The 27,344-nt window shown below is 37.2% G+C and overlaps 1 protein-coding gene across 1 annotated transcript in view; it reads right to left on the bottom strand.

Moving 5' to 3' along the window:
- CNTN3 (contactin 3) overlaps positions 1-27,344 on the bottom strand; it is a 240,047-nt gene that overhangs the window by 184,634 nt on the left and 28,069 nt on the right. Inside the window, exon 3 of the mRNA XM_029917321.1 lies at positions 18,632-18,807. Within this exon, the coding sequence (XP_029773181.1) occupies positions 18,632-18,807 (176 nt within the window). The remainder of the gene's footprint in view (positions 1-18,631; positions 18,808-27,344) is intronic.

Below are 27,344 nucleotides of genomic sequence, written 5' to 3'. Positions count from 1 at the left end.
GCCATAACAGTTCTGCTATAGATAAGAAATTGCTTTTAGAGTTAAGACAAAGTGATAAAGAAAAAAAAAATCCCAGTGGAAGAGCAATGAAAGAATACTCCTACAGTGACCAAAGAGGGAAAGCAAAGCAAAGCAACAGGAAGATGATTTCTAAGCAAGAACTTTTCTAAGGTTCCAGGAAATAAAACTGATCTATCCTGAGAAGCATTCAATCTATTTCTACTGTAATGGCATTATATTGGAACAGAAGAAAACCCATAGGGAAGAATGCCAGTTAATCAAAGGGCCAAATGGGCTGGTGAAGTTGCCAGTCTCGGGAAATTTCCAAGTTTCTGGGATATCGGCCTCTCACAAGACAGGATTTCACTGGACTTATTTTTTTTATATATACACAATGGCACTCAATTTGAAAGGAATCAGCATCAATGTCATAAAAAGCTAAGCAGCATTTTTTTCTTTGATCCCTACAATGACACATACAACATGTTTTGTATTCAAAAATATGTACAGGAAGTTAAAATAAAATACCATTACTATCTCAAGTGAAACGTTGAGTTTAGAAGTTTATCATGATTGGTAACTGACAGAGACCAGAAGGGGCTGAAATCCAGCCATGGCTTAATATCAAAGATTTTTTGTTAATGGAATGGAAAGCAAAATGCACACATAATTCAGAGATCAGAAATCTTGTAGATGCCCAGACTTGAGACATACTGTCATCATTAACAAAGAATCTAAATTAATAAATTTCACATAATGCCCAGTCACTGGCCCATACTGATGGAGATGACTCCATTCTGATACCAATAACCCTGTAGGAAATGCCCTGTTTGACTTCTTAGAATTAACTGATCACATTTTTAATGATGGAAGTAGTTAAAACCAATAAAGCCAACTGAATAATACACAACCACGGCTGGGGAAAAAGTAAAATGAAACAAAACAAAAACCAAAAATCTATAATAAATAATCAACTATAATTTCATGAATGGTACTATATTTGAACATAGGACTAAGAAAGTTTCTAGATTCTCCACAGTCACACCACTGTGGTTATAGCAAACAAGAGCCACTTTCAATAATCAACATCCACACACATAAAATAGAAGAATCTTTCAGATAACAGATTTTGGAGGAGTTTAAACATCACTCTTCAAACCGTTAAGTTACATTGTCTTTATGTCATTTAGTTATTAGTTCCAACAAGTGCTTCTTGGAAGGGAGAAAGGTAAAAGGATCCTAAAGGCCATTATTATACTCTGGTATTTGGGTATTCTCGATTTAAAAAAAGGGGGGGGATATTACATGCAGAACACTCAGATGTATCAAAATCCAGAAGTTAGTATCTTTTTCTTGAAAATAACACTAGCTTCATTCTGTTCAGGTTAGCCTCTAACTTTAAAATCATACAATGATAGAAAAGAAGAGTATTTTCGGTGCTCAGTGCTTCCTTACAAATAAAGAATCTGAGGCCAGAGAGCTGAATGATTCCCATTTACTAACTGAACCAAGACTAAAACCAAGGTCTTCCCTTCTAATCTTGAATGCATTCCCCTCCAATGCATTGGTGTGAATAAAGTATTTATAATATTTGATTTTAACCCTGTTGAATGACTCTGAAATTGAAGATACCCCTTTTTCAGCCAAGTAACCACAGAAGATTTCTACAAATAACCCCACATCTTTAAAAAAGTGACTCAAAACACACCAGATACACAAAATGTGAACAAATTTGCACACATCTGACAAAGGACTTGCATATGAAATATACAGATAATTCTTACTACTCAATAATGAAAAAACAACCAATTTAAAAGATGTGCAAAATCTATGAACAGACATTTACCCAAATAAGATATGCAGTTGCCAATAAATCCATGAAAACATGCTCACCATCATCTATCATAAGAGAGATGCAAATCAAATGACAATGGGATACCATTTCATACCCACTAGGATGGTTACGATCAAAATCACAAATAATAACAAATGTTAGCTAAGATGGGAGGAATTAGAACCCTCCTCAACTACCTGAGGGACTCTAAATTGGTGTGATAGCTTTATGAAACGGTGTGACACTTTATATGATATTAAGTTATCATAATAAGCCAGCAATGCCGGTCTTCAGCATAAACCCAAGAGAAATAAAAACCTATGCTTATACCCAAACGTTTATAGCAGCATATTATTCAAAAGAGTTGAAAAGAGGAAACATCTCTGATGACCATCAATTAATGAACAGATAAATACCCTTGGTATATTAGTCAGCAATATAAATGCAATGAAGGACTGATACATGTTACAATATGGGTGAATCTCCAAAACATTCTGCTAAGCATTAGAAGCTAATCAAAAGAGGCCATGTATTATATGACCCCATTTATGTAAAATGTCAATAACAGGCAAATCCATAGAGACAGGAAGTACATGAACGATTGCCAGGAGCTGAGGTGGGAGGCCCTTGGGGGAAATGGAAAATAAGTGTGAATGGATATAGAGCTTCTCTGGGGGATGAAGAAAATGATCTAAAATTGACTGTGGTAATGGTGAACCTGTATATTGTACACAAAACAAAAGTGAAGCTGTACATTCACAATTCTGTGAATACGCTACAAACCACTGAATTATGTATCTTAAAAGGGGGAATTATATGGTATATGAATTATATCTCAGTCAAGCTGTTTTTATAAAATATCTGGAACTGTCACTCATCCCAACTCACCACGCCCCTCCGCTACTGGCAGAACCTTGTTAGCATATAGAGTCCCTATGTAAGAATTGTGAGAAGCCGCCTTCTCTGGGCAAGACAGAAAGCCACATCCTCCACACTGACATGGCCAGACTTAGAGCAAGCTGAAATGCTGGAAAAGGATGCCTAGGGTGGATTTCATCCAGGAGCCCTGCGGCAGGACGGGGCCTGCATAAATACATATGACATGTTGATGACACACTGCTCATACATCACTTTACTATTACCAAACATATGGAAAATGTAACTTTCAGATGACCTATAGATATGCCATCAAATCAGTATGCTTAAAAACAAAAACATGATCTTCCCAACTTCCTCTCCTCTTACCGTCCAATTCCCCAAATATCTTGGTCTCCTAATGTTGCTTATCTTAGTAAAGTGTACCACCGCTGAGTCAAGCCTGTGAAAAACACATTCCACAGTCCTCACATCCAACCCCTCGCCAGGTGATATCATTTTTACCTCAAGCTGTCTACAGGCCACTCCCCCCAACAATCATCAGCTGTATAAACACAAATAATAATTTCCTATTGGTTACCTTGTTGACATTTCTTATACCCTTCAATCTAATTGCTACAGAGAAGTCATCCATTTAATCTTTATAAATCAAAACATGTCACCCTGTTTATCGGTTGTATGAAATAAGATAGCTTCTGTGAACTCGAAAAAGCTATCCCTGTGAATACTTCGGTCACCTCACCACATGCCATTCTTCCCTTCACTGACTACATGCATGTCTTGGTCATATTGAGCTCTCTTTCACCTAATTTTCTTTAAGGCTAAAGAGTGAAGACTAAATTGTAGAATTTCAAGCACCAAAGTCAGTATGGGGAGGGGGGGGCTACTGTTTTCCTTTATAGAATTGTCACAGTTAGTGTATAATTTTGAATTAATTTGATGAAGTTCCATTCTCCACTAGACCCTCAGTTCCATGAAAATAAGACCCTTCCCCAAATTCCTAGTCGTTTGTAAAATGTCTAACAATAGCAGATATTCATTACATGCTCATTGAACAAATGGATGAACTCTGCTCATGGGGTTTCAGTAACCTCTTTTGGTGGCTCACTCTTACTATCATGAAATCTACAATTAAAACGCTTTCTTGGGGGCCTGGGTGGCTCAGCTGATTAAGCAACTGTCTTTGGCTCGGGTCATGACCTCACAGTACGTGAGTTCGAGACCTGCATCGAAGTCTGCTGTCAGTGCAAAGCCTCCTTCAGATCCTGTCTCCCCCTTTCTCTGCCCGTCCCCTGCAGATACTCGTCTCTCTCTCTCTCTCTCAAAAATAAACAAACATAAAAATGCTTTCTTTACATCTAGATGCTTTTCTAGCATGATTGGGCCACCCGATTGAATCATGGGCCTATGCCAGCCCCATGAAATGAAGATCTGAGCGATAAAGGTTCCAAGTCCAACTCAACCTCAAAGGTTCAGATAAAGCTACGCTCTCCAATATTCTAACATAAGACAGTGTCCTGGGAAAAGTTCATATCAATATGCTTTTAGGAGAAAATGGACTGGAAAATATTCTGATTAATTCAGACATGTTGGTCATACATGCATCAACCACACCATCCTCTCATTCATATATAAGCATCTCAAAGGCTTGAGGATCTGTGGGTGAAATTTGATTAATCTTGTCTATGGAATCTTCTGAAGCAAAATTTCCCCCAAAACAAAGGGTCTGAAACAATATTGTCATATAGTAAATACCCTTAGAAACCTGCAGTTATTTTCCAAATTAAAGCATTTTTTTATGATTCAAAAGGCAAAGAACAAACATATTCCATCTATATGGAAAAAACATAAAACATACTGAGAAGTTACTGAAAAATCATTGACATCTATAGAATCTTAGTTTAAAAAATCACAATCTTCCTATGTGACTGGGTTGAAAAGTATTGTATTTGATTAAAAAGTTTTGCTTTGTTTTTTTTTAAATTCATGTAGCATGAATGGAATACTGATAAAGTTACAGCCTTTTGTGTTGAATTTAACTTGTTTTTAGACCATCAGAGCAAAGCAGCTTTGAACTTCATCAAAGTCATTGTGTTCAAAGATGAACTTTATGTTTTTAGCTGCACTATTTAGTTTTGAGAAATAGCACTGCCTGTAACATGCAGCAACCAAGCTCCTACTAATTATAGCACAACAGTTTAAGCTAATTAGTTTTTAGTAATTTTTCTTTTCAGATCCAGCCAGCACTCTGATTCATCCTTAAAATTTTCTACATTTGTTTAATCTTTCTTCAAATTTATTTTTTCCAAATCTCAATGTGCTTTTAAAGATTACAATCTAAGAAAAGTGAAAAAAGGTGCTACCTTTTCTGCTGGTACAGGAAGGAGTAATCCTTTGCAAAGGAGAGATGGTCAATTTCTGTTTTACACAAAGACTGGATGGATAACGGACAGTGGTATAAAAAGAAAAAAAAAAAGGAAAAAAGGAACTCTGGACTCAGGAGACATACTGTCTTCTCTCTTTTTAAGACAACGAGGTGGTATCATTTGTAATCCAGTGCAATCCTTATAATTTCAGTGTCTCTGCTCTCAGCATCTAGATTACAGGTGACTAACTGGGGACATCCGGGTGATACCCAGTCTTCGGACTTGTTTTGCTTGATGCAGATAGAATTGGCCCAAGCATTGTTTTCAAAAAAAAAAAATAGTCTCTAACATTTAAAAAGTTACAACCCTTAATGTTACGAATGGATTCCAGTTTGTCTTGAAAAGTATTTAGCTTGGTAACAGTGTTCCTGCATTTTCTCACTCATTATTTCATTCACTAAACAAATACTACATTCAGGGCACTCTGTCAAGTTCTAGATGTAGCAGTGAAAAACACAGCCTTTGAGTACAGTAAGGGAGAGAAAAATAAAAGATGTTCAATGTCAGATAAGGATCAAGAAAGAGCATGGTGAACATACAGAGGACTGAAAGGATCTGCTTCTCACTAGTCTGTTTAGGAAGTCACATGAAAACCGTGACCTGGATGAAAGGAGCAAGCTGTACAGATCTGACAGAAGCCCTGAGGTGAGGGCATTCTTAGCACAGGAAGGAAGGACAAGGTTAGCGGGACTGTATTCAAGGACAAGGTAAGAAGGAGTAGGAGGTCTATGGAAAGCAGGAGACAGCCTTGGAAGCCAAGGTAATCAGTGAGATTTATTCTTATTCTAATGATAACCCCTCAGGGTTTGAACAGAAATTGAATTGACAACTGTGTAATCAGCCTGCTTCTTGGGTACAGAACAGAACTCAGTGGGCAGTGGCAGGGTTGGTGGGTGTGGGTGGGTGGGTGGCACTAGGAAGGGATGTGAAGTAGAATGCTGTGTCAGAAGGCTAATATGGTACGTAAGGTGAGAGGTGCACATGACTTGCATTTAAATGATAGCCATATGGGGACTGAAAAGTGGTCAGCTTCTGGATATATTCTGAACATAAGACTAATAGGACAGATTGAAGACTAGATGCGGGATGTAAATCGGGACAAAGAGCTCACGGATGACTCTGCTTTTGGGGCTGAACAACACAACAAATGTGTTTTTTTCAATGGGCATCAAATGAATTACTTTTTATTCAAGTATAATTAACATACAGTGTTACATTAGTTTCAGGTGTACAATGCTGTGATTCAACAATTCTAGACCTTACTCCCTGATTCTCATGTTGGCGGGGTAGGAGAGTCCCAAGGTCACCTTGTCCCACTGATACATCAAGGTAACAGCCATATCAGTGCAACTAACCGAGAAAACAAACAAATGTGTCTTTTATCAAAGTTGTGAACGCTGGAGAGGAGAAAGGTTCCCGGGAAAATCAAGATTATTGTTTGTAAATATAACTCTGAGATGTCAGCTTATATCCAGAGTAGAACTGGCAGATGGTCTTCTGAGCCACAAGTTTGGGGGACACGTCTAAGCTAGAAGTGTGAAGTTAGGAGTAAAGAAATGACAAAAACTAGAGAAATGAGCAGTGAGCACTTCCTTTAGGAAAAGCACACCATCACCTCTGACCCACCCCAGACCTCTCTACTCTTTAATGCTTAACGCCAAGCTTGTTTAACTTATTTACATTATCTTCCTAAGTAACCAAATAGAACAGAATTATATATATATATTATATATATATAATATATATATACATATATATATATTAATGTTTTTAATTTATTTTTGAGAGACAGAGAGAGACAGCATGAGCAGGGAGGGTCAGAGAGAGAGGGAGATACATAATCTGAAGCTGGCACCAGGCTATGAGCTAGCTGTCTTTACAGAACCTGACCCGGGGCTCGAACCTATGAACCATAAGACAATGACCTGAGCCAAAGCCGGATGTTTAGCCGACTTAGCCCACCCAGGAGCCCCAGAACAGAATTATAAAGAAGCATAAGAAATGATAGGAGATGCCTAGTTCTACAAGTTTCCTTGCAGTGTTGGTTACAAAACAACAAAAATGAAGTTATGCACAGCTGGGCAAAAAAGTAAGCTGAAATGCAGAGCAATTAATTCTAGAGCTTATGCTGGGATTGGTGTGGGCAATGAGAGCATTAGGCTTGAACTGCCCATGTGAAAACAGGAAATAAGGTTTTGGGGCTAGGAGGTGGCCATTTGGATAGAAGCCCTTGTGCACCTAGCTGCATGCCTGCAAGGCTGCAGGATGGCTAAACCCCTTCCGTGGAGGGAGATGATTAGGGTGGTAGTTAGTCCTCCTCTCTCCTTGGGTGAGGCTGTGGGGGCAGTGAGGGGTTTGCAGGGCAGAGAAACTTCAGGGCAGAATTCATAACGTGGGACCTAATGCTTCACACGGTTTGGGATTTCCTACGCAGTTAACATAGTTAACTCTCATTATTTGTGAATTTCACGTCTGTGAATTCACTTACTCTCTAAAATTTATTTGTAAACCCGAATCAGTATTCAAGGTACTTCTGTGGTCATTTAAAGACTAGCAGAAAGTGTTGAAAAGTTTGAGTCACACCATGTGCACATTCCTAGCTGAGGCTGCATAAGCAACACTCTGCCTTCATGGTTCTGCTCCCATTCTGTAAACAAGCATCCATTTTTCTGTATATGTAATGCCATGGTTTTTGCGCTTGTGTGCTTTTGGTTGACTTCACGGTTTCCAATGGACCCCAAGCATAGGGCTGAACTCTATCTTATGTTCTTATGCATAAGGAAACTCTGCTGGGCCTTAGGGGGAAAAATATGTTTGTTAGAAAAGCTTTGTTCGAGCATGAATAATAGAGCTCTTGACCCTGACTTTAATGTCAATGAATCAACAATGTACATTCTGTAAGATTCCTTTAAACAGAAACACACATAAAACAAGGTTATGAATTGATTGGCTGATGATAATGTTGTGACCAGAGGTTGGCAGGAACCTAATCATGTGTTTCCCTGAGGAGCAATTTATTCCTGACTTGTATTACCAGTGACTTTACGGAAGATAACTACCATAAACGGTGAGGACAGACTATTCACATTGGGCTACACAGAACCAATATAGTAACAGAAAACAGTTCCCAGGTTGGTTATACCCCTGAGGTTCCTGGAGAAATTAATAAACTCTGCTGGGTAGGGACACTCCTTGAATCAAGGGTAAGGAGAGTTTCATGCTGGCCTGGGTAGGCAGAAATTCTGCTGAAGACCATATTCACATCAAAAAATATTTTAAAAACTGGGAGCACTTTTATATTCCCAGCAGACCAACAATCACAGGTTTACACGGGCAATGTCCTGAGCTAATAAACATTATTGAAAGAAAACCTAAACACTTAGACTTTAAACAAATAATAAAAAAAGGGGTTGCAATGTCAAACCACCAGAAAAAGCAAAACAAAACAAAAAAAAACCCCAACATGCTCTGAATGGAGAACAGAAACATAGAAAAGGAGCCAGACAGAATGTCTAGACAGGAAAAATACAACCACCAGACGTAAAAACTCAAAGGATAATTTAATAGTAAATTAGGCAGAGATTAATTAGTGATGTAAAGGTGAGAACCAAGTAAGTCACTCTGAACAGTGCAAAGAGACGTGGAGATAGAAAATATGACAGGCAAGTTAACAGAGATGCAGGAGGGAATGAGAAATTTCAAAATATATTCAAAGAAAATCAGAAGGAGTAGTGTTGCCATGGGGATAAACGAATCTGGAAGATACCTGCTGAAAAATGTTTGATTGTCATAAGATAGGCATCCCCAGAGTCAGGTATCACACCCTAGACCTGTACAAGAAGGACAGGAGCTGACCTTGGGGAGTCAGCGTGCACTGTGAGGCAGGCACTGCTCTGGGAGCCTGACACACATCGATTCATTTGCTCCTCACGCCTGATGAAGTAAACGCCCCCGTTAATTTTTGCTCTGCAGATGAAGAACTGGAAACACAAACAGGTTAAGAATTTGTCCAAAGTCACATGGATGGCAAGTGGTGGAGGTGGGATCCAAACCCATGTCATCTGGCTCCAGTCTCCGTGTGTCTTTAACCCTACATTTTGCAGTGTAATTATTTTTCAAAGAACAAGGGCAAATAAACATACTTTCAGACCAACAGAGAAAAGAGAAAACAAAATAGTACTGACCAGCTATGGAAACATACTAAGTAGATTTCTAATAGATATGGGTCTCAAAGAAGAAAAAGGAGTCCAGATTGCAAGAAAGAGGGTGCCCAACAGAAATAGTAAACATGTGAATAAATCTTAAAAATCCCACTGATTTGTGTGAAATAACAGTAAGGCTTCTAAAGAAACACCTACATATCTGATTTCTCTCTTCCTCCAAGAGAATCTCCAAACTAGAATCTACTTGCAGTATAGACATATTTTTCAAAGGCACAAACTCATCACAAAGGTCGCCAGTCTTAGGTCTGCACAAACAATCCCAAATTAGCAGATATATGCAAGACAATTTCTCATTTGAAAGATACAAACGAATCAGCATAAAACAGAAATGAAGCTGCTTGGGAAAAACACTTTGTATAGGGGAAGAAAACATAAAGGAAGAAAATCGTCACTTGTATCTTCATATGTACATGAAAACATATTACTACTATTGAACTAAAAAAAGATATAAAGAGGATATTAAGAGTATAAAAACCTCTCTTCAGCTGCAAACATTAGACAGCATTTATTAAAAATTCAGTAGAAGTGTTCAAAGGAAAGGTTGAAAATATTTACCAAGAGAGAGAGAGATCAAAGTCCAAAGAGATAAATTCAGATAGAACTGTGTGTGGGGAGTAGTGGTGGTTGAGGGTCGGGGAGTGAGGAGAGGAGCAATCCGTTCTCGGCCATCCAAAAGGCAAATAACAATGTATGAGACATAGAAAAAAAACCCAGAAAAACTAAAAAGAGGAAATTATAAAACCTCTCAAAACTAAAGGACTCATGTTCTGAAACTATAAGGACCCACAGAGTATCTAGGATGTTAGATAATTTTTAACCCATAAAAATCAAATCATTGTGAAAACCCTACAAGTCCCCTCTAGAGAAAAACAGGTCCCTCTATGTTAAGAATTGCCAAAGACTGTCAATCCAACAAGCGGCCCATTACGACAATGAATCAAAAGGGCATTGGATTTTTCAACAGCAACACTGGATGTGAAATAACAGGAGAATATCTTCAGAGTTCTGAGGGAAAAATCATTTTTAATGTCATATCCCTAGGAGGCTGAGTTTCTTAATTAAGTATGCCAGTGAAAGAATTTTTAGAATATACGGTCTAGAAAAATCATAGATATTGTTCATCCTTTCTTAGGACACTAGAGAATGTGGCATTCTACAACAACAAATATCAAGAAAGAGGAAGATGTGGATTCTACCTGAAGTAAGATGCCAAGAAGCTACTTCGGCCCCTGAAGTGCAGGAAAGCTAGTTTAATTTTTTTTTTTTATGTTTTATTTATGTAAGACAGAGAGACAGAGAGACAGAGCATGAGTGTGGAAGGGGCCGAGACAGAGGGAGACACGGAATCTGAAGCAGGCTCCAGGCTCTGAGCTGTCAGCACAGAGCCCTATGTGTGGCTCGAACTCACCAATAGTGAGATCATGACCTGAGCCAAATCAAGTTGGATACTTAACCGACCAGGCGCCAGGTAAATGGAAGCATGCCAAAGACCTCCAGAACAGATTTCTCTGAGAAGATAAAACAGGGTATTTGATGCATCGCAATATCTGAGAGGACATTCAGAAAATTAGCCAAACGTTTGGATGACAGAAGAATAAAACTATAGAAAATTAAGAAAGTAAAACAAACAAACAAGATTACTTATTTGTGGGAAAAGAAAAATTATCCATGAAAGGAAAATAATTAGTAATTATACTTTAGTATAAAACTCAGCTCTGAATATTATTTACAAAGTCATCATCATATAATAACTGAAGATTGACCTGTTTCAAACTTCAATCTAATAAAATACTATTATAATATAACCTAATTTAAGGTATATGAAAATATTAATCAATTGGCAAATGGCCTTTTCTCGGCCCCCAGTTTCAAACAAACGCAGCTGACGTGTTTACTCACCATGGAGGTTTGGATGAGGGCTGGGCTAGAAAACGGACTGTGCTTTTGAAACTCTTCTAGTCAGAGTACAGTAAGTCGAATGTAATGTCCATTTCCCTATTTTTAATTTTGTGCTTTTATAAGAGTTATGACTTTCAAATGCTGATTCAGAGGCAAACCATGGAGACTCTTGAATACTGAGAACAAACTAAGGGCTGACGGAGGAGTGGGAGAGGGGAAGAGGGTGATGGGCATGGAGGAGGGCACTTGTTGGGATGAGCACTGGGTGTTCTATGGAAACCACCTTGAAAATAAACTATGAAAGAAAAAAATAAAAACATTAAAAAAATAAAATAAAATAAAATCCTGGATTTCATAAACCTCATACAAAGGCAGTGTCACATTGCTGTAGTTGGCAAGCTGGTGCTCTGAGAGCATCAGGGCATGAGTTCAGAGTTGATGGTCAAGTAACGCTTAAATCTAAAAAATCAAGAAGTAGCAATATAAGCAAGTTATTTATTAAAAGATGAGATATATACCAAAAGAGCCAAAGAGTTGAAAGTAGTTTCCTCTAGGAAAGGAGAAATAAAGAAGATACATGCAGAGGGCTGAAGGTTTCCTTAAAACCAGAAACAAATAAAGTATGTGGAAGTTTACACATGTGTATGATGATTCTCATATAAAAGAAAAACTGGAAAGTGAAAGGAACAGTATCAGTAATGTCTAATTGATGATATTAAGAATTTCAACAAAAATATTGGATAACAATATTTCAGTATTTTGGAGGAGGGCAGTATAGTTTAAAGTACTGCCAAGTCCTCTATTGTTAGAGATACTGGTTTACTTTCGGCTTTGTTTGACATGCATCCTGAAATTTCTAGGGCAATTACTAGAAGAAAATAAATAAGGTGTATAACTTCCAGTGTTACTGAGGGGGGAAGAGAGTCTCAGTCAATCCAAACAATGAGAAGAACACAAAAAACCTTAAAGGGCAATATCAACAGGTGAACATCTAAATTTTAAGGCAAGTAATTTATTAAAGATAGCTGGTCACGTCATGTTGACCAAAAATATACATATTATAATTTTTTAGACATCAAATTCATTAAATACACAAAGCAAAAATAGAAAAATACCAGGATAAACGTGAAATCCACCATCATGTGAGAGAAATTGATGGATTAGATAAAGCATCAGGAATGAGATAATAAAACTTCCACAACAAAATTAACAAGTTTAACCCAATGAACATAAGATGGACATGGCTCTGATCAATAGGGCACTGGGTTAGAAACCAGTAAGAAAATGTGATTACATGTTTTGAAAATTCAAAAACACATATCTGATAACTCATGGAACCAAGAAAAAAATCATAATGAAATCTTACATTTATGGAAAGGAACCATAATAAATATGCTACATGTCAAAACTATGGTTTATAGTTAAAACTGTGACTTCAGGAAAATTTAAAGCCGTATATATTTATATCATAACAGAAGCATGGTAAGAAAGTAAGTTAACCATATTTATTAAGTGATTTAAAAAAGAACAATAAAATAATCTAAGAAGTTGGAAAGAACTATAAAATAAAATGAATTAAATATAAAGATTCAAAACTGAACATAATGCCAACCTCTCAAAACTCTGATTAAAAAGAGTAAAATTAAAATACTTAAAATGAAACAGGGAGTGTACATATAGATAAAAGCAAAGAATAACAATAAAAGGAAAGGTTTTGAAATAACTTTTTGCCAATGCACTAGAAAACATAAAAAAATGGATGAAATTCCTAGTAAGCCACAACTTTCCATAAAGAAAAGGACCATATGATTACTCCTGTAACTATTCAAGAGATTCAATCAATAGTTAAAATATTTCCTTGGGGCATCTGGGCGGCTCAGTCAGTTAAGCTTATGGCTCTTGATTTCAGCTCAGGTCATGACTTGACAGTTTGTGGGTCTGAGCTCCGCATTGGGTTACAAGTCCACAGAGCAGAAGCTGCTTAGGGTTCTCTCTCTCTCTGTCTCTCTGTCTCTCTCTGTCTCTCTCTCTCTCTCTCTGTCTCTCTCTCTCTCTCTGCCTCTGTCCTACTCTCTCTCTCTCAAAAAAAAAAAAAAGCATTCAAAAAATAAATTTCCTCCATGATAACCCTAAGCCCAGATGGTTTTATTTGTAAGTTCTACTTCTTCTTTGTTTTGTTTTATTTTAAATGCTTATTTATTTTTGAGAGAAAGACTGGGCTTTTAAATATTTGGGCTGCTAAAGTTGATTTCCCATATTGGAATAGTATAAATGGGTACCTCTACCGCATGAGATACACAAAATCAATTCCAGATATATAAATACTTAAATGTAAAGAGTATAACATTAAACGTTTATAAGTATATTTAACAGAATGTCTTTACCGTTTCTGGATGAGGGAGAAAAAATTTTAAACAACTCAGAAGAGACCACAAGCTCTAAAGAGACGGTTACCTTAATTCAAAACTAAGAACATCTGTTCATCATCTGACAGAAATAAGGAAAAAAACAACTAGCCACTAAAAAGATGATTAATCCAAAGTGTACAAAGAACTCCCATAAAAAAAGACTATATACAGTAAAAAAAAAATGACATCAACCAAATATAGAAAAGGAGTTTAACGTCATTGTAATCACAGAAATGCAAATTAAGCCATAGTGAAATGCAGTTTTATATTCATCTGATTTGCACAAATAAAAAAACGGAACAGTAACAAGCCCTGGCAAGGATGGGGCTCAGCAGACACAACCCTCATGTTGAGGGTGCAGATGTGTGTGTACTGTATGACGCCAGGATAAACAAGTTTAAAGGATTAAAAAGGTAAAATGATTTAGCACGCTGCTTAGAAAAACAAACGTGTATTCAAAGGATAAAAAGCACATTTAGTTTAGAGCAGTGACAGCTACTGAAAGGGGAAGTGAGGGAAGGAAACATCAGCAGGGCGAGTAGCAAGTAGGTTAAATTGAACTTCGAATGCTTTACATCTTAAGTGGTGGCTGCATGGAAATTCTTTCCGATTTTGCCATACTATTTGCATGTCTAACATAATTCATGATTAAAATATACTGCACCACAAAATGGCCACACTAAAAACATTTTAATAAAGAGATAGAAGAAATTCAGGAAGGAGACAAAGAAAACTGATAATGAATAAAGCAAAGATATTTGGGGGGTTGGAGGTGCTTTCCTAAACTGCTGTGGTTGGAATTAAGAATCTGGGAAAAAACTCTAAATATATTAAACAAGTATCAAAGTATATAGGCCCCATAGCAGCAAATACTTGAGAAAGTCTATAACTCAAACATTGTATCATTTTACAAATTTCTCCCTTCCACAGGATTTTTTTCCCACAAATTACTGGAAAGGGTTAAGAATGCTATGAAAAAGGCTTCTTAAATTATGAATGACCTTTTCCACTTTCATTTTATTACAAACACGATTTTCAAGCAACTTGAAAATTAAGATAAAATTTCTTTGCATTTACTCCAATGTTAAAAGTGGTGTATTGACAATCCTTTCATATACTCATTTATCCATGAAGCACATTTTAAATGCTTTCTCCATAACTAATAGAAACAAAAAGTATTACTAAACATGCAAACATAGTCAAGAGGAGACATAGAGTGAACAATTAGAACAATTAGAATGTTTTTCAGTGACAACCCAGTTACCGTCAATTTGCCCACAGCAAAGACACTCAAAATCCCTTGAACTGACGTCATGAGCATTTTACTAAAAGAAGGGTCTTGATCCTAATTCCTTCTTCAGTTAATGTATCCCATCCCATCAAGACTACCAAGTTCAAGGCTTTTTCTATAACTCGTGGCTTGAAATCTCTGATACAGTAAATATTTTCCACTGCTTTTTCTACTGTCTTTGGTTTCTTTACCAGAAGTCTGTATCTCAACTGTATGATTTTAAAAATACATTTTTTATATTTTCCAATCTAATGTGGCATTAGACAAAGAGTATCCCAAACTCCTTCTTGTCTATTTCTAAAAAAAAAACCTCACTTATGAACTGACCCCTTCCCAAACTGCAAAATCAAACTAAACAAAACCAAAGAATCTCACTATAAACCAACACTTCTAAGCAATGACAAATATCAGAACAAGTAAAACATGTGAGGTTGTTACCACATGTATCCGGATAGGGTGCACCCCAATTGCAAGACTCATGGATAGTGGCACATAAACAAAAAATGGACAACTTTTTTTGGGGGGGGCGGGTGAAGAGGCAATCAACCACATGCTCTCAGCTTCCCTGCAAGTTTTTGCTGGGTGTGCCAGGACTGAAAGGTCTAGACACTCTATGCTGGCCCATTTCTCAGGGATGTGTCTGCAGAGAACAACCTAGAAGGATAAGGTAATGTCTTCCTCCAGGATGAAGAGCAGGTTTCTTGCTGTAAGAGAGGTGAGGTCTCTAAGCCTGGTGTTCCTCAGCTGTGTGTGCAGCATCTACCCAGCCACAGCTTAGCACCACTGCGGGACTTGAGAGTAAGGAAGCATGTTGCTTGCTGAGCTGTGAGCAATAAAGCTCTTTGTCACTGACCCAGGAATATCGTGTCTTCTGCTACCACCAATGAAACAGCAGCAGGCTAACCTACTAGCTTGTAAGTTGGGGAAATAAAATCCTAGACCTAACAACTCTATCCCACTTTGGCTGTTAAGTCCTGGTCGGGAGACTAGAAGAGGTATTTCCAAACTAGCCATACTCTCTATCAAGGACGGACTGAGAAAAATAAAAGTCTTTAAGTTAATTATACTTCTTTAGATATTACAAGGTATCAAAAATCTGTAATAGAAAAATATCACTGCAAAAAGGAACAATATATGAGGCGAAAGACCCCTAGAAATAGGGAATTAGGCTGGGAATTGTACATTCCGCTACAGATTAGAGGTAAGAATCTGACCTCTGCATGGTCAGGGTAATCAGCAAGCAGGGTAATCCACTGACATCATCTGATAAAAGCAGAGTTTGGAACAAATTTGCTTTAGAATATATTTAAAATATTAAGCATAAAAATGAAAACACCAAACGGAAGTGGGAAACAATATTGCCTATAGATTCAAAAGAACATTTCAGAAAACTGACTAACCCTGAAAAGAATACAGCCCAATAGATGTGGCCTCCATGAACAAGGAACAGAAATTCATAGGAAGAAACAGCCTGAAATAAAAAGCATTTCAAAAATCAGGACCAAAAAATCCAATATACAGAATATCAGTGCCTTTTAAAAATATAAATAAATCAAACATAAAACTAAAATACATAAAAGAAGGAAAATTTCCCGGACTGTGTATAAAATATGCAAATATAATAAAATAATGATTCACGTTCTAAGCAAAGTAAATTTGAAAAGAGCTAAACGTAGCTGTATGCTGGAAATATTCATGTTTTTAACTAAAGGGGTGAAAAAAATGATCACATATGCAACCAAGTGAGACAAAAAACAACAAAAAAGCAAGTGGTAGTGACCTCCCAAGAAACAGAAGTGAGTCTGATACCAGACTTGTGTTCAGCAACACTAATTCCAGAAGACAACAGAACACCATATGGGAATTCTTGGGCCATTTAGGGATCCAACCTTTGTACCAACTAGAAGGTCTTTCCATACTTACGTCAATATAATGACATTCTTTAAAATGTAAGAAGATGAAACAGGGGTGCCTGGAGAGCTCTATTGGTTAAGCATCAGACTTGATTTCAACTCAGGTCATGATGTCACAGTTCACCCCCCATCAGGCTCGATGCTGACAGCATGGAGCCTTCCTGAGATCCTCTCTCCCCCTCTATCTCTCATGCATGCACGCGCTCTCAAACCAAATTAAGAAAAGATGAAACAAAGTTCTGTTTTTAAATGTAACTTATTAAATGGTAAATATTTAAAAACTGAAATACAAAAAGAAAAGAAGAATGCAAGAATGAAAAGAGGTCTTGTGGCTGGCAATGCACCTAGGTAAAACATTGACATCTCATAGATTCTGGCAAAATTCTGGTTAAAATCAACATGCACATATAAAATCATTCATGAGAAAAATATTATAGTATACTTACACGCAGGCATATATTCATAGTACTGAATGTATATGCATGTCCTCTATGTGTGTGTGCACACACAACACACACACACAAATGGTATAATAATTTAAATAAAAGATTACAGAAATCACCAGGACAGCAAAATATACTGTAAGGGACAAAAGGAACAAAACTCCTTGTTTAAAATGGAGGGACTCAAAAATAATTTAGACTTAAAATTCTGGCTATTAGAAGAATATATACAATACAAACTGGTAAACGTCAAGGCAAACTTAAATTTGTATGATGTAATATCTAGCTTTCAAAATACTCAGGGAAGGTACAGCTTTAAGTCAGAGAGCCAGAAACACTGTTCATTGAGGAAAACAAAGTGAAAACAATGGAAAGAGCAAGTAAGTATGAAAATCAGAGCATACAGAATATAATATCAGAAGCAAAACCAACCATTGTCATTACAAAAAACAGAAAGCTACAGAATAAGCCATGCATTAAACGACACATCATCAATTTATTAATGGCTTGTGGCTGCGGGCAGAGAAGGCTACATTATAAGAACACATGCATTCCAATTTCAGAATTACTGAGGTATAAAGAAGTAAGAGAAACCTCACAACAAAGATAACCCTGAGATGCATTACATAGAATATACAAGTTAAACAAAGGAAGAGAGACCAAAAGAAGAAACAAACAGTAGAAAGTAGGCAAAAGATACCAGCAGGAAGGTAAAAACTAAATGAGATCTCTGGTCCCAATTCTGAACTCCCTGGAGAAAGAATGTGGTTGTTCTCAAGTTGGGCCAAGAGTTCACCCAGGCCCAATTAACACGGTAGAAAGCTGGCTTCCAGGCCCTGAAGGTCACTGTGAGCTGGGCAAAACTGCACAGGAGGTCAACAGGATGTCACCTTCTTTTCTTTTTCAAGGTCTTGGCTCCTTAAGTATGTTCAAATTTGTCAGACATAATTCTCTAATTTCCCTAATTTCAATGTTTTCCCAGAGCAGGGATCATGTCTGACAATTCCTTCATTTTCTTTTCAGTTCAAAAGCAGTAGCAGACACACACTAGCTACTCAACATATCCTTAATGGACTTTTTTCCTTTCCTAAACAGAATCCTTTCAAAAATGGTAAAATGGAAAACACACTCCCACACATTTTAAGCTCTGATTTGTACAGTACAGAGAAATCCAAAAGATCATACTGAGCTATTCCCTTAACCTATCTATCCAATTAATAAAATGCATATATTGTTTCTGAAATCCACAACGACCACACAAACTCAGTTAAGTGTTTTAAGATACTGGGATCGCTAGACGTTGTGAACATAAACTTACAGGCAAACTGGAGTTTGGCTTCTCTGCTGACAATTGTTCCAAGTGAATTTGTGGCGAAACACTGGTAACTTCCTGTATCCCAATTTCTGTTGGGGTTAAAAACGACCAGATTTCCTCCGTTCAACTTATAGCGATATTCCATGCTCAGATTAATATCACTTCCATTCAGCTGCCACCTGTAAAACAAACGTCAAGGTTTCCTCTCTTACTGTACTTAACTTAGAAAAACCTACACTATAAAATCCACTGTGAACATCACCTTTCATAAATGAAGTCAATAAATATATTACTCCAGTGTGGCATACCTGAGCTCACACATGGCCCAGCTCTTTAGCGGAAACAAAAGGTTAAAGTACAGTAGAAAGCACAACAGAATAGCCTCTAGACGTTAAGGATTTCTCAAGATTTTCTGAAGAGGTAAGAATGATCTGAGCACTGGGGGGAAAATTAGGCTGGGTCTGCATAGGCAAAGATGAAGTGGGAAGTTGAGCTGAGTATCTGATGGACCTCAGGCCTATGGCATGCTGCCGATGAAGGGGGGGGCGCGGAGAGCGCACTACTTTGATTTATGCAGACTGACTGAGCACATTTAATAAATTAATTGGGTAAGTGCTCAACTATCCATTTCAATTTGTCTGGGTAAATACCTATCCCTGAGGCACTCTCCACTTCTCTCCACCACCACGATGCTATTTCCTAAATAGCATCTTCCTGCAGTAGAAGACCCTGAATGCCACCGAAGAGGTCTGCAACAGTAAAGGCATTAACCCCAGAGCCATATTTGTCAGTAAGAAGCCAAAAGTAAAATGGAAAAAAGATGCTGGTTTTTAAACAGAAAATCCAGTTTTTAAAAGAGGAGTATACTTGACATATCAAAGTATGTCACCTTGAAAACCACACACAAAAAAACCAAAACCCAGTCTCAAGAATACATCTATTGTATACATTAAGCCAGCTATCTCCTAGAAGACTTAATTTTTACAATAAAATTGTGCTATCAATTCAAGCAATTTTTGTGTATTTTACCCACAATCATCTCAGTTGCTCCCTGAAACCGAGAATATGGGTAATCTAACGCTCATTTTATGGATAAGGATTTCAATAAAAAAGTTGAGTGAGATATCAACTGTCCCCAAATATCTCATTATTGGACCAGTAGTAGTACTCGTGTTTGAATTCAAGCCCACAGTTCTCTACTCATGTCATGTGTCATCTAAAAACTGTTATATTAATATATAAAGTATTTAACCTGGACACATTACATTCTCTGAAAGCAAATAAAGACATGAAACATGAACATTATCACAATTGAAAGCACACAAAATACAGTTTGATATTATTTATATAAAGGCTTAAAATACATAAAGTAATCTTAATGCACTAAACATTTTAAAACGTGAAAATGATAAACCTCCACTTTAAAGTGTTTTAAAGCTCTCATGGAAAGAAAGTGGGGTATGTTCAGGGAAATACCAGGAAATTTAGGTTTTTTGTTTTCTTTCTTTCTTTTTAAATGTGTATTTTGAGAGAGCGAGCGAGCAGGGGAGAGGCAGAGAGAGAGGGCTCCATGCTGACAGTAGAGCGCAGGGTGGGGCTTGAACTCACAAACCATGAGACGATGACCTGAATGGAAACCGATGCTCAGCCAACTGAGCCCCCTGCGTGCTCCTGGTTTTATTTCTTAAGTTGAGTAGTGGTTAATATGGATGTTCAACATTACACTAGATTATGTGTTTATACCATCTTCTATATCTGAATAGTATAATACACAATAAAGTTTTAATGATGGAAGCTATAGGAAATGGACAAATGTATAGGTGTAGTCCCACATTTCAATGGTTTCCAGGCAGGCACAAATGCAGACAAACCACATGGGAAGACACAGTCCTACACATGCAGGGCTTTACTTTCAGAGAATAAATATGACAGTAAATCACAAGTGGGTGGGTTGAAGTTTTTTTAATGTTTATTTATTTTTGAAGGAGAGAGAGAGACAAAGTGTGAATGAGGAAGGGGGGCGTGCGTGCGTGCGCACACACACACACACACACACACGCGCGCACACACACAATCTGTAGAACGCTCCAAGCTGGCAGCACAGAGCCAGATGCGGGGCTCAAACTCCTCACAGGCTGTGAGATCATGACCTGAGCTGAAGTCGGACACTTAACCGAGTCACCCAGGTGCCCTAAGTGATTGGCTGAATTTTTAAGCAGTGAATGGTTTGTCACCTTCTGAGCATCTTAATGTTTGCAGTGGGAAAAACTCGAAACTCAAATCAGAAAAGATGTAGTTAATTTCACACACTCTTGAATGGAAGACTCTCGTGACAAAGGGTACTTGTGTTTTTGTTATCCACAAAATAGTTCGTGGGGGAAAAGAGGATGTTTAGCTTTTGAGTTAGAATCTTTATGGCCTGACTAAACATGTCTGAAGGCTTCATTTGAAAATTGTGTTTTTGTGTTTAGCTGATGAATAATAAAGGTACAGCGGCTATGTAGAAAATTGTAAAGATAAATATATGGAGAGGCAATTCTTCTTGCCTATTTAGTAGCTGGAAAGATTTAAGATATCATAAAGTATGTGGGAAAATACTTTATTTCAGTAAGTGTCTAAGGTCTGAAAGCTATCACCCCAAGGCTTTGACTAAACAACTAAAATGGAAATGATATTTCCATGCATAAATGTTTGTTACTTCCTTTAGCTCAATCTTCATCATATAGACTGAATTCCTAGATTAAGGAATTATGTGAAAAGGCAAAATCCACTCCCTTCTAAATATGTTTCCGCTATGCCAAAAGTAAGTACTTTGCTTCAGCAGAGTCTTCAGAACTAAGACATACCCAAAAAATTGTTAATTTTCTTTTAACAAAGTGATACAACTATTTCTCTCTTTCTTAACAGTATTCTTTATTAAATGGACTTCATCCCCAGGTGATATGAAATTTCTCAATATCTTATTAAACATTGATTATTTTTTCTCTTGCTGAAAGTATGTGAATTAAAAATGGCTGTATGTATTTAAGCTCTGAGGTGTGTAAGGAATCTCTTGGCCTGAAATTCCGAAAATTATCACATCCTGAGGAAATAGTGTGCTTAAGTTCCCAATGTAAAACAGTCATTTCTGGGCCTGATTTCTAGATATTTCTCATACTTTCTTCTGCATAAGAAATCTTCAGGAAAACTGAAGGCATACACGCACACTCCTTTTACAAAGTATGTGTCCAATAAATCTACAAATAGACTAATTTTCTTTGCAGTAAATTGTTATCGACTGCTCAGAGTTCAAGAACACAACACATAGTAATAAAGTGTGACAAGTGAGTGGCGTATCGAGGCCATGAATTTGGGGAGCTGTTAGAGGTAGTTTTGCACAAACATAATTCTTTGTAAAAGGTGCAGATGTCCACTTTTATGAATAAAGTGTGAAGTTCATGAGGAACTCTAAAGTTTCAGAATAAAATCTTTCTGAAATATCAAAATTGCTTAAAAACTCATAAAAGTAACCTTTGCATAACCAAATTCCATTCCAAAAGGCTTAATGCAGTGATCTGGAGCAAGAAAAGACAGCCCGTGGCTCTTGGGGTTGCATAGACCAGTATTTCAATCATATAACATTTACATTGTGCTCCAGAAACAGACTTACCTTGTAGATTTAGCTCAGTGGTAAATGTCACAAGATTAAGCACCTTTGTATAATCATCATGTTGTAACACTCTTGAATGATCTTATAAGTTCATTGCCAGCCTTCAGTGTTCAAATGCTCATTCTACACAAATTAGGATTTGCTTTTAGAATCCACAAGTGAGAAATGGTTTAATATTCATATTTCACAAATCTACTCATCTTGGTGTGGAGGTTATCGGTGAATTCATTTCTGGGCCAATGAGCAGGAGCTGGGAGCTGGAATGAGAAGTTCTGGACTGCGCACTCTGCAAGCCTAAGACAACATGAATTTGATCAACCAATTTCTAAAATCTTGTCTGCATCCTCTACACCACAGGGTGCTGGTGTCTGCTCACTGGAGAAACACTGGGCAGGAGATAAGGAGATGGAGCCAAGCCTGTACAACAGAATGGTGGGAGTCTAGGGCAAATTTCCCCCTACATGTTTCTTGAATACAATTTCTTTAAAACACCATGCATACCCTTGAGCCAATAGGGTTTGAATTTTGACTATAACAGCATGAGGTACCTGTCACAGGGGCCATTTACAACTGGCAGCTGCTACTTTTTCACGATGAAAACCATAACTGTTATTTCTGGGAAACATGCTGAAACATCAGTGGCTGAGGGTATAGGAATCACTGCCTTCCAGTACCAAGAACAAACTATGTGTAAGAGTGTGTGTGTGTGTGCGCGTGCGCGCGCAAACATGAATTTACGTAAGAAGTTAAGTCAGTACAAAAAGCCTATACTTTCAGAGTTGAAAGGTGCTTTTGAAAGCATGACCTGCAATGCAGGAGTGTTTCAATCACTGCGGAATTCCCACCATCACCCATAATAGCTGGCCCATGGTAGGTTCTCATAGAAGTTTCCTGAGTGGAGTAACTTAGCCATAACTAAGCTCCATAAACTCACCCCTCACAGTTATTTATACAAAGCTAATGTCCTTCAGAATAGCTATGCTATCACACAAAATCTGGTCAGGAAAACAGAAATACAGCAATATGGTGATAAAAAAAAAAAGAAAAGAGAAAGAAAACATCACACATTAGCCTTCCAGCATAAAGTGAAGAGAAAAAACATAATTCGCTGAAATCTTTAGGGAGTGGGGCTAAGTTTGGGAAATAAGCCCACACTAAACACTTGTTAAATCAACGGGCAATACTTTATTTGGGGGTTGACAGGAAAATTAGGAATTTAATCACAGAAGCAATTTGTGGTTTTAGATGCGGCTTTCAAGTTAATAAGCAAATGCATTTGTGTTCAAATGCAATGTTTGTTAATATGTTTACTGAAGTGATGAGAATAATTGCAGCCCTTGAAAGAATGAATGTCTGAATTTGCATATTCAATACTTTATCCAAAAATAACTAGTTAGACTTCAGCAATAACTGCCAAAGATATAAACGAGTTAAATTGCAATGCTGTGTTTTTTAAAAATTAAGATTTTAAGATGTGTCTTATGATATAGATTTCCATTTCTTCTCACTTATTGATAACTTTAAACATATATATTTAAGAAAGACACACTGGGATTAAAAGCAACTGGTTAGTTTACATAGCTGTGGCCTCATTCAAATTGATCAGTGATTGCCTTAAAATTACTGCTACGAGAATTACAGAAGAGGTTTGCCATTCCTGCCGTCTCCGCACCTGCTTTTGCTTTTTTCGGGTAGCAATGCTCCCTCACTGTCTTTGAAGACGCCACTCCCCACATGCCGTGGCCTGACCACTCAGAACAATCCATGTTTTGGCCTCAGTGATTACTTAAGAATATGAATGTGACCCAACTGACTTAACCTCGATTTGGTCGTTTTCTGCTATGCTTCCTCCTCACTCCACTGCAAAAACAGAAGAACAGCAACAACTGTGATGTGAATTATTTTTTATGCTTCCATCTGTAACCTCTAAAACCTAACTTCTACATTCTTCTTAGGCACTGACTGCTCACACTATTAGCAATTTTTTAAATTCATGTTTTATCTGACACTATTCAGAACTTTTGCTGACACTAGTAGGAAGGATGCCCTGTTTCCAGCTGCTACAGGAGGCTATAAGAAAGCCCTGTGTTTCATGCAATAGCTTTGTCACTTCATGGGCAATCTGTCTTAAGATGGAGCCAAAAAAAGGAATCGATCCATGCTTAAAAATATTCTCTGAAATATACTATTGACCACTTCTAACCCTCTGATCCTTCATGACATTCTTGACTCCCACACATGAGCTAATCCCAAATTTGCTTTGTTTTCTTCCATTGACTTCATTCCATTTTTTTTTTCATGCTCCAATATACCATGCACTATTTGCTAGGTATTTGGGAAGTGAGGATGAGGAATAAACTGTCTTCACCTTTAAGGGGGTTACATCCTACCAAGACAATCACACATTTCATTGTGATAAGTTTTCTTATACAAGTAGGTATGGAGTAAAATGGACACTGTATTGTTGGAGCAAGGAACCCAGCACAGTGGGTATTAAGAAGGCTTCATGAGAGAGACAGTAACACAGCCAAGTTGAAAATGCTCTCTAAGAGCTGCTGGCTACTTCCGTTTCCCTCTGGCACTATAGATATTCCTTCCTTTTTAATGGTTAGCAATCATGCCAACAATGTGAACGCATCATTGCTCTTAGTAGATAACTACAGGTGTGGGGACCAGAACTCAACAGCTGGAGAAGTCGGGATGCTAAAAGTTGTTGAGTGTTAGATAAACACAGAGAATCAGGCCTCCAAAGCAGAAAGGATTAAGGGTCAAGAGAATTTAGAGGAACAAAAACTCTCATTTGTCTTGAAGCATAAAAGTGAAATAGCAGTGACATCAGATCTTACATGGTACAAGATATATGTAAGGAAAAATTGCATCCCATCAAAACATTATACACATCTACACATAGAATACATAAAGCATATACAAATATAATACATATATGGAGCCACATATATTACTGGAGGAGGTACATATACAGAATTATGTGGTATACCTGTACGTGTGTGTTACCATGTATGTATGGACCACAAGCAAACTCAGACTTCTCTTCCTTACAGTTTATTCTTTCAATAAATGGTGAGCAGAAATTAATCTCTTTTATTTTCCTTTTCTACCTTATACTCAATTCATTTAGTTTATTTTCAGTAAATTTCATTAGAGGGAACCATACCTAAATGGGAGAAACTGTGGCCAGGGGAGATGATATTTTGCAAAAATATCTAGTCTGTATAACATGTATATCCAATATTGTTCACACTATACTTAATTAACCTAGTTTACTTATTGTATAGAGCTGGGAGAGAATAATGTTGTGGTTACTTTCTTTTGAGAAGGAAAAAAAAAACAAACCAGAAAAGCTGTGGATTCAAGTGTCAGTCTAGGCAGCACCATCCAATGGAACTTTCTAGAAGCATAAAAATGGTCACTGATTCCTTCCCATACAGTAGTTATCAGTCACACATGTCTATTCAGCACTTGAAATAAAGCTGTTCTGATTAAGGAAATAAAATTTCAATTTAACTGATTTAAATCTATAGGGTCAACTTTTGGCTACTGGCTACCATACTGGACATTGTCTAGCTGCGTTATCAATGTCTCAAGCTAGACTAAATGTTAAAAACATAAAGCCCACATGGTCCACATTCCACTTTAAGACTTTTTTCCTTTGGCCTACATTAGAAGAGATTCCAAAGAGAAAACACCTGAAGTTTAAAACATCTCTTGAAAAGCTTTTGTTATCCTTGACCAGAATTCCTGGATGGTAACCACTGGCTAGTTCTGACAAGCAGTTGTCACCATACAATAGGCTTGCGGCTGAATGTTGGATAGTTTTCAGTCATTACTCAATATATCTATATGTTCTCAAGGCATATCCACCTCTTTGAGCTTTTTAACCTGCCTGGTCCCCATTAGATATTTGCATATTTTCCCCAGTATAGCTCAAATATGTGGTCCCTTTAAAGGTTGACTAGCATCAGAAGTGACCAGGGATCTTCTTATTTGGGGTCTTTCAACTGAGTGAATTGTGGAATAGTGGGCATTTATAACCTATGAAAAGTCTGAGAAAATTTCTTCCATTTAAAAAAGTTACTAATCCTCCCACAGGGTAATCTCTTCCGTTGTCATCATCAGCAATTGCAATGAGAATAAATACTAATTAACCTTTAAATATAGGCTTTGGTGCTAGGGACAGAATAAAATCTCAATTAAACCCTAATTTCTCTTGTGAATTTTTGAACTTTTGGATGTCTGGGATGGCCAATTAAGAGTTCTTTTAACCCAATAGGAGAACCAAGAAAAGATCTTTCATCAGACTAATTTGCCCCAGTCTACAAGACAGGCCTCAGACTTTCAAAGGATATTCTTTTATAAGACTCCTAAACTTTATTCCAAATCTTGGGAAACTAGTTTGGATTGTCCTTAACTTACACATTTCACATGAAATTTTCCTCCTTGGTATCTATCTATCTATCTGCTTACACTTATAAACACTGACAAAAATATATCCTTTCTCTGATTTCGTGTAAAAGAGAAATCCCCATTTTTTGGTCTTTAGTGTTATTACATACTTAATACCATTTATCTGTAGTTGCTAAAGGATAGTAAAAAACATAAACAAGCAAGCATATTTTCTTCTGAAATATTTAAAGAATTCTACAGACAATTACATGATTGACTATTCAAGCCTAAAGACAGGAGAAAAAAATCAGGCCATAACTGAAGGTGTTGCCTAAGTAGATAAGGTCATAATTACAACCTACACGTTGTATACTTGCATTGACTCGAGCGCATAACCTCTTACACAGACAACATGAGTAACGGGGAGATGCTGTTATAGGAAAGCCTAGTATTTTCACAATGTAAAGAGGTTCCCTTATGCTTTTTCTCAAGGTCTCAACTTCTAGTGACTATAAACCTTCAGTTTAAGTGGAATTTTATCCTGGTTACAAGTCTTAACTGTAGAGAATCTTTGGAGCTATCATGAAAGTGTCTGCTCTATTTGGCTACAAACCAAGTATTTTAGAACCATACCTACCATGTTAAATTTCTTCATTTATCAGA

Source organism: Suricata suricatta, chromosome 12, assembly GCF_006229205.1.
Source record: "Suricata suricatta isolate VVHF042 chromosome 12, meerkat_22Aug2017_6uvM2_HiC, whole genome shotgun sequence".
NCBI lineage: Eukaryota > Metazoa > Chordata > Mammalia > Carnivora > Herpestidae > Suricata > Suricata suricatta.
Note: the sequence above shows the minus strand (reverse complement) of the source record. Positions and strands in the feature narration are given on the sequence as shown.